Below are 20,312 nucleotides of genomic sequence, written 5' to 3' on the forward strand. Positions count from 1 at the left end.
TCTTCCACAGTTGTAGATTTTATTTTGTGGTCACTATCTGCAATTTTATCACCAGGACACTTCTTGGTAACATTCTTTTCACTATGTCCCTCCATTGTTTTCAAAAAGAAAAGAGATAATCTAGGAGTACCTTTCACAGGAAGCTGCTCAATTTATCTATCTCAGAAAGCTGCTTTCTGTACAGTCCCTCACATAGAAAGTCTCTCTCTCAGCAACTGACATCAGCGCATGCTCAGAACGGCACGAAGACCAGTATGGACATCAGCGCTCGTGCAGAACAAAGCACACAAAACAATTACCGCTGGAATCTCGCTATTGTGAACTGAGGTAAGCAATCTTGAAAATACCGTTCCTTAATTCCTCAGTGACATGAGAAGAAAAATCGCACGGTCGGAGCACGCATTATCCGAGAACTACCTGTATTGTGAACAACAGTTGCCCAAGTATTGATCTGTGCTGCAGCCTAATCACAGCTGCCAATATAATGCTCCAATTACTCCTACTCTGTTTCCTCTGTCAGCCAATAATTAATGCATATTTTCTTAAATAAGATTCCCTACAGTGTGGAAACAGGCCCTTCGGCCCAACAAGTCCACACCGACCCTCCGAAGAGCAATCCACCCAGTCTCACTCCTCTACATTTACCCCTGACTAATGCACCTAGTACTACGGGCAATTTTAGCATGGCCAATTCACCTGACATGCACATCTTTGGACTGCGGGAGGAAACCGGAGCAAACCCACGCAGACACGGGGAGAATGTGCAAACTCCACACAGACAGTTGCCCAATGCGGGAATTGAACCCGGGTCCCTGGTGCTGTGAGGCAGCAGTGCTAACTACTGAGCCACCATGCCACCCCTATTATTGTATTACCCCAATCTCACTTTAATTTTTCTAACCAGTCTCCAGTGGGAAACTTTATCAAAGACCTTCTGGAAATCTAAGTACATTCAATTCACAAGCTCTCCTTCAAATTTGTTATTAACATCGTTAACTAACTTACAAGTTTGTCAAATATGGTTTCCCATTCACAAACCCATTCTGACGAGATCCAATCAGATCATTACCAACCAGGTGTCCCTTCTCCCATCCTTTATAATACTTTCTATCATTTTTCCATAGTACTGATACAAGATTAGCAAGTCTGTACTTCTCTATATGTCTCTCATTTCCTTCTTAAACAGTCGGGCAAAATTTGTTACGTTCCAATCCACAAGAATCATTTCAAATCTAGAGGATTTGGGGGGGATAATCATGAATGCATCGAGTATCTTAATAGTCACCTCCTTCAATGCTCTGGGAGGAGACCATTAGACCTGGCAATTTATCAATTTTCAAGTCCATTAACTTCTCCAGTACAATCCTCTTACTGATGCTAATTTCCTCCAACATCTCATTCTCCCGAGTTTCTTGGATCACTAGTTTTGGGAAATTTCTGATGTGTTCCTCAATGAAAACAGAAAGTAATCATTTAGCTTCTCTGCCATTTCTCTATTCACCATTATAAGCTCTCCTGACACTGCCTGAAATGGACACACATTTGTTTCTGTGAAACTTGTACTGTTTACATAACTACAGAAGATTTTGCAGTCTTTTAGTTTTTTTTTTGCTAGATTGCATATGCTACCTTTCATGACCCTCCTTTGTTATGTCCGATATCAGAATTACTGCTATTTCTCATAATTTTACAGACCTTTTCTTTTGGCCTTATACAATCCTGAAATTCCTTTGTTAGCTGTGGCTGATTTTGTTTTTATGCACTATAAAAGAACGTATAGTTCCTGTAAACCACATACGAATTTTTTAAGGACTGTCCTTGTACAATCATACCTTTAATGTATGTTCCCATTCCACCTCAGTCCATTTATGCTTCATGCCTACAAAACTTCCCCTATTCAAATTTGCTTCAGAATGAACTACCTCACTTTCAGACATGAAACAAATTTCTATCAAATTCTGGTCACTCATCCCTTAAGGTAATTTAAAAATAAGACTGAGAATTAGCATTTTTTCAGTACATGATACGAGATCTAAAACAGAAGTCTATACAGAAAACAGGAGCATGAATAGGTCTTTGAAACATGATCAAGGCTGATTATCCAACTCAATACCCTATTCCCACTTTCTCCCTATGTCCTTTGATCCCTGTAGCCCGTAGAACTATATCTAACTGCTTCATAAAAACAGACCAATTGGTTCCTCAAATACTGCTTTCGAATACCATCCCTGACATACTCCAGAAAATGCATTCTCCAATGCTTTAGTCCTCAATTCGCTTACCCAATCTATCTAGAGAATGAAGGCAACTCTGATCACCATTTTATCCATGCTACATTATCACTACCCTTAACACTTGATGGCCTATAAATAATTCCAACCAATGTCTGCTGGCCTTCTGTGTTATTTATGCCTAAACAAATTTCAGACATTCTCCTCTTAGACTGAGATTCTCCCTGCTAATGTACCGATCCCATCCCTTATTACCAGTGCAACTCCAGCTCCATTTTTCCTCATCGGTCCATCTTCAATGTTGAATATCCTTGAACGTTCAATTCCCAGTGTTGATCACCATGCAGCAATGTGTCTGTAATGACAATCAGATCATGCCCATGTGCTTTTAGCTGTGTCTTTAGACTGTCTACTTGTTTGCAAATGCTGCATACATTTAGGTAGAAAGCCCTTAACTGTGACTTATTGACAACATTGTGCTTTTTAAAGCATAATCGATGCTCAGCTTTGTTTCTCCTTCCATCTCCCTGTCATCATTTCAAATTCCTGTCATCAATTTTACAGTCTTCCAATTTAGGCTACCACTCAGATTCCCATACCCCTCGCAAGCTAATTTAAATCCACCCAATAGCACAAGCAAATTTAATTATATGCGATTCAAACATTAAACTGATAAATAATATCAAAGTAGGAGAGTGAAGGGAATTTAAGAAAGCAGTCTAGAACAAAACACACATGTACATGGATAGTAGATGTAAAAATATCAGTAAATATTGCAGACAGTAAAAGGAGGATGAGTGTGTCCATGCTATTGAAGTCACTAAGAGTCATAGAGTCACAGGGATGTACAGCACGGGAACAGACCCTTCAGTCAAACTCATCCATGCCTACCAGATATCCTAACCTAATCTAGACTCATTTGCTAGTACCTCTAAACCCGTATGATTCATATACCCATCCAGATACCTTTTAAACGTTGCAATTGTACCAACCTCCACTACTTCATCTGGCAGTTCATTCCATATACGCACCACCCTCTGCATGAAAAGTTGCCCCTTAGGTCTCTTTTATATCTTTCCCCTCTCACCCTAAACCTATGCCCTCTAGTTCTGGACCCCTCCACCCTAGGGAAAGACCTTGTCTATTTACCCTATCCATGCCCCTCATGACTTTATAAACCTCTATATAAGGTCACCCCTCAGCCTCCGATGCTCCAGGAAAAAGAGACATAGCCTATTCAGCCTCTCCCTGTAGCTCAAATATTCCAACTTAAGATGATTTCTAGGCTACAAATCAATTCAGTTCAACACTTTCAATAATTTGCAGAACAGTAATTAGCAATAAACTGAATGAAATGGTTCTAACAAGAGAACGAAAGTGAGAAAGGACATACCTAAAAAATAGTTTTATTGCAGAGTCCGTTCACATCCCTAGATAGCCTTAGTCATGTCACAACCATAAAAATATTTTTGATCGAAGACTGACAACTAACAATGAGATAAAGAGCTTAATAATTGAGATTGTTTTGAGGGCAGAAAGTCAGCCAAAATGAAACAAGACCCTGGGAGACTTATATATTCACATGATCAATTGGAAAGATGCCGGAACATAACCTCTAAAAGAATGCATCATTCCCTTAGTATCTTTACTTGGATGCTACCTAGGCTGAAAAGTTTGAATTATAAGGAGAGCTTGATGGTTGAGACTTTTCTCCTGGAGCACAGGAGACTGAGGGGTGACCTTATCGAGGGAGATAAAATCATGAGGGGCATACATAAGATAGCTGACTGATTTCCCCAAGGTAGGAAAGTCTAAAACTAGACAGCATAAGTTTAAGGGGTGCAAGGGGAGAGACACAAAAGAGTCCAGAGGGACAGATTTTTCACAAAGAGGATGTGAGTATGTGGTACAGGTTGTCAGAGGTAGTGGTGATAGCGAATACAACTTCATCATTTGAAACATTTGGACAAGTACATGGATGGGATAGATGTGGAGGGATATGGACCAAACATGGACAAATGGGACTAGCTTAAATTGTGAAAACTGGCAGCATGGGCAAGTTGGGCCAAAGGGCCTGTTTCCATGCTGTCGACCTCTATGACTCTAACTGCACTGAGTTGTGAACATTCTGTCGGTGTAATGTCTTGCATTCAGGCTTAAATCTATAATGCTTAAGTTAGCATGATATACTACTTGAACATTGGACCTGGACAAAAAGAACTATTGACGTCCATTATGTCCATAAATGTTATGAACATAAAAGAACAATGACACTTGACTATGACCATTATAGAAAATAAAAGACAACTTACATTTGAGGAAAACTAATCAGAATTTCTGGCACTGAAAATTAATAATAAAGAAGGCTGCAAGAAAGCAGAGTGCATAGGAAATGCAAAATTCCAAAGTACTGCTCTAAATTAGGCAATGCCAGTTCACTACAATAACAGAGGGATTGTAGATTCTACCTGGCTAAATAAATTGAAATTGATAAAATGCCTTTCTCCTGTCACAGCTACCTTGTGATCACATCAACGAGGACACTAGGATTGAGACTGCATTAATAGCATAGATCGTATTGAGAAGTCTCAAAACAAGACTTTGACAACCTCCTTCTGATGCAAAGGTCAGTGTCACCATTAAGCTAAGGCTGACAACTTGCCAGTGAATCCTAGATAAAAACTTTCATTAAAAATAGCATCTGACAGAACCTCAGGATTCTCATAACACTTCAGCCATTAAACATTCCAAAAATTTTAGTCACTACTGTAATTAAGAAAAATCTTGAATTTTTGATACGTACTGAGACTAGCAATGGAACTCATTTCACAATATTTCAAGAAAGTTGAATTCAGGAAATTCCACAGCAAAGCAGAGGTTACAATGATATGAAGGGAAAACTTTTGCACATCACAAGTATTACACATGTATCAGGCTGTGGAACTGGACTAGGATTTTTTTTAAATTAGACACTCATAGGATCATAGAGACATAGAGATGTACAGCATGGAAACAGACCCTTCGGTCCAACTCGTCCATGCCGACCTGATATCCCAACCCAATCTAGTCCCAACTGCCAGCAGCCTGCCCATATCCCTCCAAACCCTTCCTATTCGTATACCCATCCAGGTGCCTTTTAAAGGTTGCAATTGTATTAGCCTCCACCACTTCCTCTGGCAGCTCATTCCATACACGTACCACCCTCTGCATGAAATGTTGCCCCTTAGGTCTCTTTTATATCTTTCCCCTCTCACCCTAAACCTATGCCCTCTAGTTTTGGACTCCCTCACCCCAGGAAAGAGACTTTGCCTATTTATCCTATCCATGCCCCTCATGATTTCATAAACCTCCATAAGGTCACCCCTCAGCCTTCGATGGTCCAGGGAAAACAGCCCTAGCCTATTCAACCTTTCCCTGTAGCTCAAATCCTCCAAGCCTGGCAACATCCTTGTAAACTTTTTCTGAACCCTTTCAAGTTTCATAACATCTTTCTGATAGGAAGGAGACCAGAATTGCACACGATATTCCAATAGTGGCCTAACCAATGTCCTGTACAGCCGCAACATGACCTCCCAACTCCTGTACTCAATACTCTGACCAATAAAGAAAGCATACCAAATGCCTTCTTCACTATCCTATCTACCTGTGACTCCACTTTCAAGGAGCTATGTACCTGCACTCCAAAGGTTTCTTTGTTCAGCAACACTCCCTGGAAACAAGGGTGTTATTTTAACTGTACAGGAGTTATTATAAGCTTTCTGATACTTGCTCCGGGGCTTATATCAATAAACACACGCTATATATATATGTATATTAAGTTCCTCCATGTTAACCTGCTTCAATCACGATTCTACATCCATCTACCCATGAGTCAGATGAGAACAGCTGAAGTAAATGATGATAAGATACATAAAATCAATGTCAAATGAAGGCAGAATTAAATAATTTCAACTATGGATTGTTCAAATTACTGAAAAATATTCACCTTCATTGGAAAGGCAGCCAGTGCTGTCTGCCTCGATGAGATCTTTAGAAACCGCCAAGAGGCACAGAGGGAATCAGAATGTCGAATAAGCATGATTCTAGTTTCTTTATTTCCTACGGTTGTTCTCAATGTAACTGTCTACTCGCCATGATATTGCAGTTGCAAAGTCATTTGGTCAATAATAGTTAGTTGCATACTAGCACTTTCAGACATTATGAATTTACTATAATACACTAATAAGATGATTTTTGAGAATAAAACAAAAATTGTGGCACAACACAAATGGCTTATAATTCTGGTATCAAGGCACCTTTACATTGAAAAGGACTCACATTCACTTAGTAAGGCTGACTTCAGGTAAAAACAAAACATTTGCAGAAACTGTTGAATATTGCAAGTTATATGCTATTATCAGCAACACAAAAAATATTCTCCATGCAAGTCACAGGAATTTAGGTTCTCAGGAAAGCAACTCCTAATTCTCCACCTCTAAGTCTGCTGACTTGAAACCTCATCAACCTGCAAGGATGTTACTTTAATTCCACACGAAGGGAATTACGAATCACAGAACACCAAAATGTATTGCGATTAGACACAAAGCCTCTTCATGTGCCTCACCTTAATGCATCTTATTTTTTCTCACTGTGCCAACTTTATTTTTTAACTATTCACAGGATGCATATGTCACAGGCCAGGCCTGCATTTATTGCCAATTTCCAATTGACCAGTTGGCAGTTGAGACTCAACTTGCAGGCTTCTGTGGATCTGGAGTCACACGAAAGGATAGTGGTTTCCTTCATAAAAGACATTAGTAAACAAGAAGGGGTTTTCAACAATCAGCAATGGTTTTCATGGGCACTACAGAAAGTGGGTCCTCTTCAATCATTTGTTTGAAAAGACAGTCATTCATCACCAGTCCTGGACACAAACTGCGAAATAATCATGACTGATACTCAGAATGACTTGTCAAGTTTAATGTTTGAGTGTTGAAAAGAATTAGAAACAAAGTCTGGCCTTTAGTCTCCATAATATCGAAGGAATAAACACTACCATTACCTTTTTCTTCCAAATTAAAAAGAATAGCAAATTGTACTTTAAATCACAAAAAGCTGGCATGCAGCCACAACAATCAAATGAGCTTTGTAAGAGGATTTAATTACACAAGTAAAGATGGCTTTAATTGCAGAAAGCCTTGGGGAGATCACACCAAGTTTTGGTCTCCTCATCTAAGGAATAACATACATACCGAAGAGGGGATACAACAGGAATTCATCAGACTGATCTTCAGGATGACAGGCTTGTATATTGAGTCGTTACTGAAAGCTAGGGTCTAAATTCTCTGGGATTTCCAAGAACCAGGAGCGATCTCACAGAAACTTACAAACAAGACATGACAAGGTGGATGTCAGTAAGATGCTTCCTCTCGCTGGTGAAATTATAATGGGGAACAAAGAAGTGGCTTACAAGCTAAACTCATACTCCGGTTCTGTCTTCACAAAGGAGGACATGAATAACATACCAGAAATGATGGAGAACACAAAGTTTAGTGAGAGGGAGGAATTTAAGCAAACCTACATTAGTAGAGAAATGGTGTTACAGAAATTGATGGGCTCAAAGGCTGCTAAATCCCCAGGGCCTGATAATCTACATCCAAGTGTACTCATGGAAATTGCCCTAAAACCAGTGGATGCAATAGTGGATATAATCCAAGATTCTTTCGACTGTGAAACATTTCCCACAGATTAGAAGGTAGTTAATGTAACCCCCCACTGTTTAAAAAAGTGAGGTCAAGAGAAAACAAGGAATTATAGACCAGTGAATAGATCTAACTAATTCAAACTTTCTTCATCTGTTAGTTCCGTCATCGGAGGAATCAATTTCGTAAACTTTGCTGCATTCCCTCTTAAGCAAGAACATCCTATTGTAACATCACAAATAGAAAAGACGCTCAAGTCCATTATCAAGGATTTTATAGCAGAGCTCTTAGAAAATAATTGTAGAATCAAACACAGCAAAGATGGATTTAGAAAAGGGCAATTATGCTCAACAAATCTACTGGAACTCTGAGGATATAACTAGAAGGGGGATCCAATGCATATGGTTTATTTGGACTTTCAGAAGATTTTTGACAAAAATTGCATGTAAAAGATTGATCTGTAAAATCAAAATACATGGGATTGGGACTAGTATATTGAAACAGATAGAAAATTGGTTGACAGTCAGGTAACAAAGTAGGAATAAAATAGGACTTCTTCTGAATGGCAGGCAGTGACTAGTAAAGGATCAAAGGGATTGGTACACCGACTCCAGATATTCACAATATTTGTTAATGATTCAGATGAGGGAACTAAATCGAAAATCTCAAAATTTGCAGATGAAACAAAGCTGTGTGAGCTGTGAGGAGGGTGCAGAGATTTTGCAGTGTGATTTGGACAGGCTGAGTAATGAGCAAATGCTTGTTAAATGCAGTATAATAATGGATACATGTAATGTTATCCAACTTGGTAGCAAAAATAAGGCAGCCGATTATTATTTGAATGGCTGTAAATTGATAGACGAACACGTTCAAGACCTGTTTTTCCTTCATTGAAAGTAAGCAAGCAGGTACAGCAATCAGGAAAGAAAGAAAACTGTATATTGGCCTTAATAGCAAGAGGATTCAAGTACAGGAAAAAAGGTATCTTGCTGCAATTATACAGTGCATTGATGAGACCACACCTTATTTTTTATGTAATCTTGATCTCATCTGAGGAAGAATGTTCTTGCTATAGAGGAAGTGCAGCAAAGTTTTCCATATTGATTCATGGGATGGCAAGACCGACATATGGAGAGAAATTTCGTCAGTTAGGTTTGTATTCACTGTTTAGAAGAATTAGAGGGAAACCCATATAAACCTATAAACGTCTAACAGGATAGATGCAGGAAGGACGCCCCCAATTGTGGGGTACTTCAGAACCACGTGCTATAGTTTGAGGGTAAGGGGCAAATCTTTTAGGATGGATGTGGGGAAAAATTTCTTTACCCAAAGAGTAGTGAACCTGTGCAATTCCCAGCTGCAGAAAGTGGCTGAGGCAAAAATATTGTCGTTTGAAGAAGGACAAAGAAATAGCTCTTGGGGCTAAAGAGATGAATGGATATGGGAGGAGAGCTGGATGTGGGTCCTAAGTTCATTGATCAGCCATGGTCATATTGAACGATGAAGCAGGTTTGAAGGGTCAAATTAACCCTGCTCCTATCCTCTATGTTTCTATGAGCCTAGAACCAGAGAATACAATCTCAATGATTATTCGCCGATTTAAGACAGAAAGGAGGAGGACTTTCTTCACTCAGAAGGCGCTGAATTGTTCAAATTCTGTACTACACCAACAGAATGTGGACGACTAATTTAGCATGTTCAAGACAGGGATGGATAAATTTCTGGAGACTAATGACATCAAGGATATGGAGAGAAGAACATCGCAGAGGTTTACTATGTACACATACATATGTATTGAGATAGATGATTTGCCAGGACCTAGAAAATGATCAGGCTCGAGATAGTGAATGGTCTATTTCCATGCCCTCGTTCCGATATCAAACATCAACTCGTACTTCCTTTCCAGAACAACAAATGGGTTCACTTCCACAACTTTGCAGTATGACCTTTATTTACCCACACTCCAAACTTCCAACATGATCACGTATTGCTGACTTTGCTTGCAGCAAAGCAGACTCATTTTCTCTTTTTCACATCTTCATTTACTTCCATTTTACATCACCAACTCTTTTTCACCATGAGAACCCACCCCTCTGCCTTTTGCACTGAACACGCCACCATCTTTTCCACTCTCACTTCCTACTCCTTCATCAATAGCAAAAGAACCACTTTCCAGCCCCTTTTGGTTCTGAAGAAGTCATATCCAACTCGAAATGTTAACTCTGTTTCTCTCTCCACAAATGCTGTCAGACCTGCACACTGTCTCCAGCACTTCCTATATTTATTTCAGATTTCCATCATCTGGAGTGTTTTCCTTTTACACTGTCTGTACTTGGGCTGTGCAAATGGTGCATATGCAACTCATATGCTCTGAAGTCTGATAAAATAGAGAATGAAGAATGTGGAAAAAATGAAGTTTTGAAGGGCAAACGTAACAATTTCTGTTACAACACCTATGAGGTTAGGTTCAGAATAACATACGTGTCGAAGGTCACTTGTTTTCATTATCAGAAACTGCAGTCCAACTCAGCCTGCAGTGCTTTTAAAAATAACAGGCCTGCAAACTAATTGCTGGTAATCATGACGCAAACAGTTTCCAAGACATCAGCCAGATTCTGGAGTGCTTGTTCTCGCAATCCCTCATCTGTTTATACTCACATAAGCAGTTTGACAATGCAATCACTGCATCCCATTTCTCTCTTGTAGCTGCTAAATTATATCAGATCTATTCTTGCAACTAACTAGATACCTTGTGGCTTGATTTTAACTAAATTGACATGAAGGTTGCATTTCATCTTTGTTGTACCTGTAGAGTTTCAGTTACACTAGAAATACCTCATGAAAGACATTTTTCAGACAGATTTTCAGAAACTATGAACAATGTAGTGTCTGGTTACATTCCTACACTGCTCCTGCTTTCCTTCAGTGCTTCCACCATATTTTCACTGATCAGAGTCAGCATTCCTAACTCTAGTTTACAGGAAGTACCAAGTCAATGAAGAAAATATTGCTAATACTCTGTAACAGCTCTGTTTGTCCTATTTTGGACAGATGAGCTTCATTGTGAAAAAAACTTGCAACCTATCTGAACAGGAAAGTAAGAACTTGGCCTTTTTAGTTCTTGTTATTTTGCTTCTGTTCCTTATTTCTGAAAGATTATTTATTCTAAACAAATCCTGGAAAGTACATGACAGTTACAATGCCATTTTCTTCATTGTCACAGAATGTATAAAGTGTGCTGCCAATGGGAAATAGGGAATTTCACTGCTGGAAGGAAGAGCAATGTGAAGATTAAGTCATCACATGTCATTTTACTGAATATTCCAGAAGCCCACTATCTGCCAGTCTATGCTAACTAGGACTGCCAAGCCACACAGGTCCATCTTTCCTAAAAGCAAAACATAAATTAAGTGGATTACAATTTACAACAAAATATCCTGCAGAAATTGCAACTGCTTCCTATCTTCACTGTGGAATACTCCAGCTCTAACTGTAAATTGGAATCTCCTTTGTTCTCAATATCACCCACCAGAGCGAACAGCTTGCTTGTATCTACTTTATCATTCCTTTATTATTTTCAATACTTCGATTAATCAGTCCTCAAGATTACAGAATGTAAATTAATAAGCTAATTCATGCAGCCTTTCCACATAAAACATAATTCTTGAAGCCCAAATATACAGTCATGAATCTGTGTTCCACCCACCCCAAAGTTAAAATATCCTTCTGATGTACGCTGCCTTTATCAAAATACTTTACTTCAGGTGAAATCTGATCAAGGGTATGTACAAACAAAACATAACTTTCTCTTTGTATTCCAATCTTCTGGAATACAAGGAGCTACCAATACATTTTGACTGTTTATGAGACTGATGCACTAGCATTTAGGAATTCTGACATGAATCAAAGTGGGATGTTTTTGCGGATTGAACCTGAATGCAAAAATGGGAGGAAAATGACCACAGCAAAAGAAGAGTGGGGAAAAAAATACTTTACCGGGGGAATTATAAAATAGCTGACAAAAATATCAAGTAGAATGAAAAATAAGCACATTCACTGGCTGTCAGTGGCATCATAATAACTTGTGGTCTATCAAAAGACAGATCCTTTGTACATTCCAGATCTCTGGACCCTGGTCTTTCCAGATCTCTGCATCCTGTGCCAGCCTTTTTATTTGCTAAAAAACTACTTTAGAACATAGAACGATACAGCGCAGAACAGGCCCTTCCACCCTTAATGTTGTACCGACCTGTGAACTAATCTAAGCCCATCCTCCTACACGATCCCATCATCATCCATTTGCTTATCCAAGGATTGTTTAAATGCCCCTTATGTGGCTGAGTTAACTACATTGGCAGGCAGGGCATTCCACGCCCTTACCACTCTCTCAGTGAAGAACCTGCATCTGACATCTGTCTTACATCTATCACCCCTCAATTTGCAGCTATGACCATTTGTACAAGCTGACATCATTATTCTAGGAAAAAGACTTTCACTATCTACCTTAGCTAATCCTCTGATCATCTTGTCGGTCTCTATCAAATCCCCTCTTAGCCTTCTTCTTTCCAATGAAAATAGACCCAAGTCTCTCAGCCTTTTCTCAAGATCTTCACTCCAGACCAGACAACACCCTGGTAAATCTCCTCTGCACCTTTTCCAATTCTTCCACATTCTTCATATAAGCAGAACTGTACACAATATTCCAAGTGCGGCTGCACTAGTGTTTTGTACAGTTGCAGCCTGACATGACAGTTCCGGAACTCAATTTTTCTACCAATAAAACCTAACACACTGTATACCTTCTTAACAGCACTATCAATCTGGGTGGCAACTTTCAGGGATCTATGTAGATGGACACCAAGATCCCTCTGCACATCTACACTACCAAGAATCTTTCTACTGACCCAATATTCTGCCTTCCTGTTGTCCTTCCCAAAATGAACCACCTCACATTTATCTGCATTGAACTCCAGTGCAGGTTTACAACAATTCTACCTGCGATGGAAGGTGCTAGCTATGAAGAGAGGTTGAATAGGTTAGGTTTGTTTTAATTAGAACAAAGGACATTGAGGGGGGAACCTGTTCGAGGTTTACAAAATCATGAAGAGTGTCGACAGGGTAGAGAGAGACAAGCTTTTTCCCTGGGTGAAGGATTCCATAACGAGAGGGAACGCTTTCAAGGTGAGAGGTGGAACATTTAAGGGGGAATACACGCGGCAAGTACTTCACACAGAGGCATGTGCTTATCCCTTTCCATTGCTGAACTAAACGTAACCGAATTATGGTCAGTCTCTCCAAAGTGCTCACCTAACACCAAATTAATCACCTGGCCTGATTCATTACCAAGCACCAGATCCAGTGTGGCCTCTCCCCTTGTTGGCCCTTTGACATACTGTATCAGGAAACCCTCCTGTATACATTGGACTGATCCATCCGACATACTAGAGTTATAGCATTTCCAGTCAATGTTGGGAAAGCTAAAGTCCCCATAATGACTACCCTGTTCCTTTCAATCTACCCAGAATCGTTCTGCTGAACCTCTCCTCGACTTCCCAGGAGCTCTGCGGAGGCCTACAAAAAACTCCCAGCACTGTGGCCTCTCCTCTCCAGTTTCTAACTTTGGCCCATAACACCTCAGTGGACGTGTCCTCACCAAAAGTTCTTTCAGCCACCGTTATACTGTCCTTGACTAAAAAGGCCACACCTCCCCCTCTTTGACCACCTTCCCTGTTCTTAATGAAAGATCTAAATCCTACAACATCAGTTCCTAACCCTGATCTATCCAGGTCTCTGAAATAGCCACAACATCAAAGTCCCAGGTACCTATTCTTGCTCTAAGCTCACCTTCCTTATTACGGATACTTCTGGTGTTGAAGTAGACACACTTCAAACCAGCTTGCTGTCTGCCAGCACATTCCTGTGACCATGAAATCTTGCCCATGCCCTCCCTATTCTCATCCACCAGTGCACTGGAACTACATCTCAGGTTCCCACCCCCCTGCTGAGCTAGGTTTGAAGCCAACTGGTATTAACATTTTCTTCCTTCCTCGTTCCCATTGAGACCTTCCCTCTACAATGTACTTAATAGATCTGCTTCCTCTTAATATGCCCAACCCAGACACAACCTGTCCTGAATTATTCAAGAAAAGTCTTGGTTCAGATACATTCCACAGTACTTCAGAGAATCCCTGCAGTGCAGATAGAGGCCAATTGGCAAATCAAGTGGGCACCAACCCTTCGAAGCACATCTCACCCAGACCCACCACGCCCCAACGTATCCCCGTAACCAAGCATTTTACCACAGCTAAACCACGTAGCCTGTATATTCCTGGACACTATACAGTAACTTAACATGGTCAATCCACCTTGAATGCACATCTTCAGATTGTAGGAGGAAACCAGAGCACTCAGCGTAAACTCACAAAAGATATGAGTGGGATGCTCTTCAGAGGGTGCAGCCTCGATGGGCCAAATGGCCTCTTTATACATTATAGGGATTCTATGATTCAATGACATAGGTATCGGTGGCTGGTCAGCATTTATTGCCTGTCCCTGCTTGCCCTCGAGAATGTGAAAGTAAGCTGTTTTCTTGAACCACTGCAGTCCATTTGATGTAGGAAGACCATCAATGCCCTTAGAAAGGGAATTCCAGGATTTCAACCCAGCAACAATGAAGCAACAGTGGTATATTTCTGAATTAAGATGGTGAGTGACTGAGAGGGAACTTGCAGCTGGTGGTATTCCCATGTATCTGCTGCCCTTGTCCTTCCTGATGGAAATGGTCACATGGTTGCAAGACGCTGTCTCAACATCTTTTACAAATTTCTGGGTCGCATCTCGCAGATAGTACACACTGCTGCCACTGAGCATCAGTGGTGAACGAAGTAGATGCTTGCGTATGTGGTGCAAACAAGAAGGCATGAATTGTACTGGATGGTGGCAAACTTATTGAGTGATCTTGGAGCTGTACCCAACCAGGTCATCCTTGATTTGTGCTTTGTAGATGACGACAGGCTTTGGGGAATCAGGTGATCAGTTATTTACTGCAGCCTTCCTAGCCTCTGACCTGCTTTTATAGCCACTGCACTTATATGGTGAGTCCAGTTGTGTTTCTGGTCAAGGGTAACCCCAGGGATGCTGATTGTGGAGATTCAGTGATGGGAACATGAATGTCAAGGTGATGTGGTTAGATTGTCTCTTCTTGGAGATGGTTATTGCCTGACATTTGTGTGCCACAAACATGAATTGCCACTTTTAGCCCCAACCCAGATTCTGTCCAGGCCTTGCTGCATTTGTACATGGACTGCTTCAGTATCTGAGGAGTCATGAATAGTGCTGAACACATTGTGTAATTATCAGAAAATAACACCCCCCCACTTCTGACTTATGATGGAGGGAAGGTAAATGATAAAGCAATTTGAAGAATGGTTGGGCCAAGGACATGACTCTAAAGAATTCCTGCAGAAATGTCCTGGTCCAGGATCCAGTAATTGGAGTCAATAATTAGAAGTGAAGGGAAAACAAATCTATATACATCTATATACATATATGAAAGCTGGACAACTAAAATATGGCAGTGGACAGGTCTAGCAATTAAAAGGGAAAGGCAGATGACAGAATGGATTATGAAGCAATTTGAAAAGTTGGGACATGACACTTGCAAAGAATTCATAACAAGGGAATGCAAATAGAAGATTTCACTAATAGGCCAATAGGAGATAATACTTCACAAAACTGATAAGAATATAAAACGTACTGAATGCAACAGGAGACTTGGTGCGCATATGAATAAGCTAATAGAGGGGCAGAAGTAATTAAAAATGGGAGGAGGCATGTCTGCACTATTAACACTGCAATAGACCAATTAGGTTCAATTGTCCACTTCTGTTATTGAAGTCTATGAAATTTTACATAGAGTTATATTACATCAATGTAATTCCCAGGAAAATAACAAATATTTTCCATACTGAGGCAGGTGCGCAAGTACATGTTCCCACAAATGAATTATCAGAAATAATTAGAAGAGAACATAGATACTTTTATTATCCTCTTTGCATAGTAAGGCACATCTGATGCATTGTTTATAAGTAAATCCAAGGATGTATTACTACAGAAAGAAGCATTATGATTTGAAAAGTTTAGTTTTAAATCAATAAATTTTAAAAGACCACTATTCTTCCACTCGCTATCCACTCAAATTGAAGGCAACTGCAATTCAAATTATGAACACAACTGTTGCTCATATAACACTCATATTAAAAAGTTACGAATAAAAAATGGTCTTTTGATTCAGTTAACCCAAGCTTGATTATATCATATCTCTCAGGTTTACTTTACGTGTATGCCTTTCATTATAGAAATTCTGTACACTTCTAGGATGCTTTCTTTTGTGACATTAAGCCAGTCTCTCGCTCATACACTAACACACAGATTCCCATAAGCAGCCGTAATCTTACATGCCTCACTCTCAGTGCCCAAAGATCTCTATTTCCTTTTTGTACTGCTCGCAAAACAAAGCTTTTTACAGTACTTCGGTACATGTGACCATAATAAATCAGACCAAACCATTGCCAACAGATGCTCTCACCATATTCACACATTCATCCATGTGTCCATACCATACTAGTAGTGTTCACAAATCCTCTTATTGACTCTATTTTGAAACACGGGAAAATATACACTAACTCTTCTACTCTTTCCCCTCGCACCATCTCTCACATTTCCCATACACAACGGCACTCATTCACAATTTTTCATCTCAAAAACGACTGAATTCTTGGTCAACACATCTTTTCTCCACCCGACGTAACACTGTTTCTCATGCTGAAATCTTATTACCCTCACCTACATTCTTTTACAAACCAACCCACACGACTTATAACATTGCACCTTACTGTCCTCTCACATATTCATTCACAAATCACCACATTAAAACACAAACATAGCTCTCCTCTACTTACACAAACTTTCTCTTCTATTCTCTTGCTCCAAACTGACAGTATACACATCCATTCTCTCTGTCCAACATGCAAAGGATGTTGTTCATTCTCTGACACATAAGTACCCTCTCACATAATCCTACTATTTGTAATGTGTGCCAAAAGCATTCTCTTTCCTTGTCTCTGTACTTCACAGGCACAGTAACAATTTTGTACATCAATATCAACATCAGGAAGTATTTACTGTAACTTCATTTTTTCGTTGAGGTGGGGCGGGAAGAGAGAGAAAAGAAAAACTTCAGCATGTACTTAATTGGCGTGGTGAGAAGAACAGTTCTTGTTGTTAATTTGCTCTTTAGAGGTTGTGCAAACAAGGAAGAAATTAACTTTCTGCCTCAAATTGTTCTGACAGCAATAAGAATTAACTACATAGTCAGGGATTGGAGTTAATGTCAGCCAGGATCTTTTTCACTGGAGTTCCTCCAAAGGTTCAACAGCTTCCATGATGCTAGCTTATAAATAATTAGATTTACTTAATTACATGAATTGCCAAAGTGAATTTAAACTCCAGACTGTTAAATTGATGTCCAGTGTCATATCAAATATCATACTTTTTTAAAAGAACAAATTGCTATTTTAAGGAATGTCGACTGCATTAACAAAGAATCTTGTGGAGTTCTGGCAAAACATCTAAACTGGAGACATTAATTTATATCATTCCTCCACAGATGGTGACTCTGAAATACGGGGTGTCTTGATTTCAGCTTGCCAAAATCTTCACTTTTTTTATTTTGTAAATAAACAATAATTTTCATCATTTGCTTATTTTCGGCCCAAACCTGGCTTCTGGAGAGAGAAGGAAAAAATGTTCATCATTAAGTAACATGAACCAGAGTCAATCACAAGGAATCAGGATGTTTCAGACTTCTACTTGGATTATGCCTTTCATATCCAGAGAAATGTTCCAAACGCATTTTTTTATACTTTCATGGTATGGGAGTGCTCTGACATCAGCAGCCTCTATTGCCCCATCAAGGCGGTGGTGAACTGCCTTTAAGAACCATTGCATTAGGTCTGCAGGTGTACCCACAGTTAGGAAAGGAATTCCAAGTTTTTAAACCACCAACAAATGTAAGATGATTTCATATCAGGATCATGTGGGATTTGGAAGATAACTTACCAATGGTGGTGGTGAGCCCAACTTCATCTATCTAAATGACAAGGTTGTGGATTTGGAAGATACTGTTAAAGGAGGCTACAATATTATCTTCAGCGTACAACAAAACTAAAAGTATATTTCTGAAAAAAAATCAAAAATGGCCAAATAATGCTAAAACAATACAACAAGAAAATACTGGATGCATAAAGCCATAGAGCTGTACAGCACGGAAACAGATCCTTTGGTCCAATTCATCCATGCCGACGAGATATCCTGGTCCCATTTGCCAGCGTTTCACCCATATCCCTCTAAACCTTTCCTATTCAAATACACATCCAGATGCCTTTTAAATGTTGCAATTGTACAAGCCTCCACCACTTCCACATTCCATACACGCACCACCCTCTGCATGAAAAGGTTGCCACTTGGGTCAGTTTTAAATCATTACACTCTCACCCTAAACCTACGCCCTCAAGTTTTAGACTGCCCTGCCCTCAGGCAAAGATCTTGGCTATTCACCCTATCCATGCCCCTCAAGATTGTATATACCTGTATAAGATAACCCCTAAGCCGCCTCGCTCCAGGGAAAACAGCCCCAATCTACTCAGCTTCTCCTTGTAGTTCAAACCCTCCAACCCTGGCAACATCCTTGTAAATCTTTTCAGAGTCCTTTCAAGTTTCACAACATCCTTCCTAAAGCAGGGACAGCAGAGGTGAACGCAGTATTCCAAAAGTAGCCTAATCAATGTCCTGCACAGCTGCAACATGACCTCCCAATTCCTTTACTCAATGTACTGAGCAGTAAAGGAAAACATACTAAATGCTTTCTTCACTATCCAGTCGACCTGCGACTCCACTTTCAAGGAACTATCAACCTGCATTTCAAGATCTCTTTGTTCAGCAAGTGTATAAGTCCTGCCCTGATTTGCTTTTCCAAAACGCAGCAACTCACATTTATCTAAATTAAACTCCATCTGCCACTCCTCAGCCCATTGGCCCATCTGACCAGGATCCCATTGTATTCAGAGATAACCTTCTTCGCTGTCCATCACACTTCCAATTTTGGTGTCATCTACAAATTTACTAACCATACTTATTTCACACCCAAATCACTTATATAAAAATGACAAAAAGCGGTGGAGCCACAGTGATCCTTGTGGCACAGTGCTGGTCACAAGACTCCAATCTGAAAAGCCACCCTCCACCACCACGCTCTGTCTTCTACCTTGGAGCCAGTTCAGTATCCATATGGCGATTTCTCCCTGTATTCCATGTGATTTAACCTGCTAACCAGTATACCATGAGAAACATTGTCAATCACCTTATTAAAGTCCAGAAATCACGTCCACCGCTCTGCCTTCTTCAATCCTCTTTGTTACTTCTTCAAAAAATTCAAATCAACTTAGTAAGACATGATTTCCCATGCACAAAGCCATGTTGACTATCCATAATTAAGCCGTACCTTTCTAAATACAGGTATAAAATCCTTTATCTGAAAACCCAAAATCCAATGTTTATCCGTGAAGTTTATTTTCTCCATAACAAGATTGTTTGGCATGTAAACAGTTAACACTCAGATGTGACGTGGTGGCGTGGCCCAGCACTGGCAAGCCTCAATTCTGTCTCAGCACTTGTAGTACTCACAGGTGCATCTGCTGTTCTGAAAGATTTTTTAAATTTCACCAAGAAACTGTCACTTATTCCAAAATATGAAAAATTCCGAATTCTGAAAATCGGCTGGCCCAAAGGTTTCGGATAAAGGATTGTGTACCTGTACATGTAAATCCTGTCCCTCAGGATTCCTTCCAACAACTTGCCCACCACTGACATCAGGCTCACCAGTCTATAGTTATTTGGCTTTTGCTACCCATCTTTCTTAAATAGTGGGAAGAATGTGTATTGGGTATAAGCAGGCAGAGAAAGAGTCAAGTTCTGAGTTTTGTGAAACAAGAGTCTCAGCTGAGCATGACTCAGATCAGATAAAAACTTAGTTAACAATGGCATGCTGCAGGCAAGGATAATGGGTTAGCAAGGTGGAAAAGCATTCATGAGGTAGAGGCATTTAACAAGATGCAGTAGCATTCAGTATGTGAGGTCAGTTTAACAAGGTGATAAATATTCATTATGTGAAGCCAGTTATTCATTGTGTAACAGCAGATGATTTAATTTTTACTACTGACACTCACTGACTGTAACAGTCACCCAATCAATATGTATGTCGCCTCATCTGGATGCTCCTCTCTGTAAAATGTCTATATAAAATTCATTGAGAAACTGCTGTTCCAGAGAAGACCGTGAACTC

At 39.9% G+C, this 20,312-nt stretch overlaps 1 protein-coding gene across 1 annotated transcript in view; it reads right to left on the reverse strand.

Moving 5' to 3' along the window:
* Positions 1-880: 880 nt before the first annotated feature.
* Positions 881-20,312, reverse strand: part of LOC122548221 (cGMP-inhibited 3',5'-cyclic phosphodiesterase B-like) — a 41,941-nt gene continuing 22,509 nt past the window's right edge. Inside the window, exon 2 of the mRNA XM_043686767.1 lies at positions 881-2,586. Coding sequence (XP_043542702.1) covers positions 2,551-2,586 — 36 coding nt within the window. The 3' untranslated portion in view covers positions 881-2,550. The remainder of the gene's footprint in view (positions 2,587-20,312) is intronic.

This window comes from Chiloscyllium plagiosum, unplaced genomic scaffold (assembly GCF_004010195.1).
Source record: "Chiloscyllium plagiosum isolate BGI_BamShark_2017 unplaced genomic scaffold, ASM401019v2 scaf_1311, whole genome shotgun sequence".
Lineage (NCBI taxonomy): Eukaryota > Metazoa > Chordata > Chondrichthyes > Orectolobiformes > Hemiscylliidae > Chiloscyllium > Chiloscyllium plagiosum.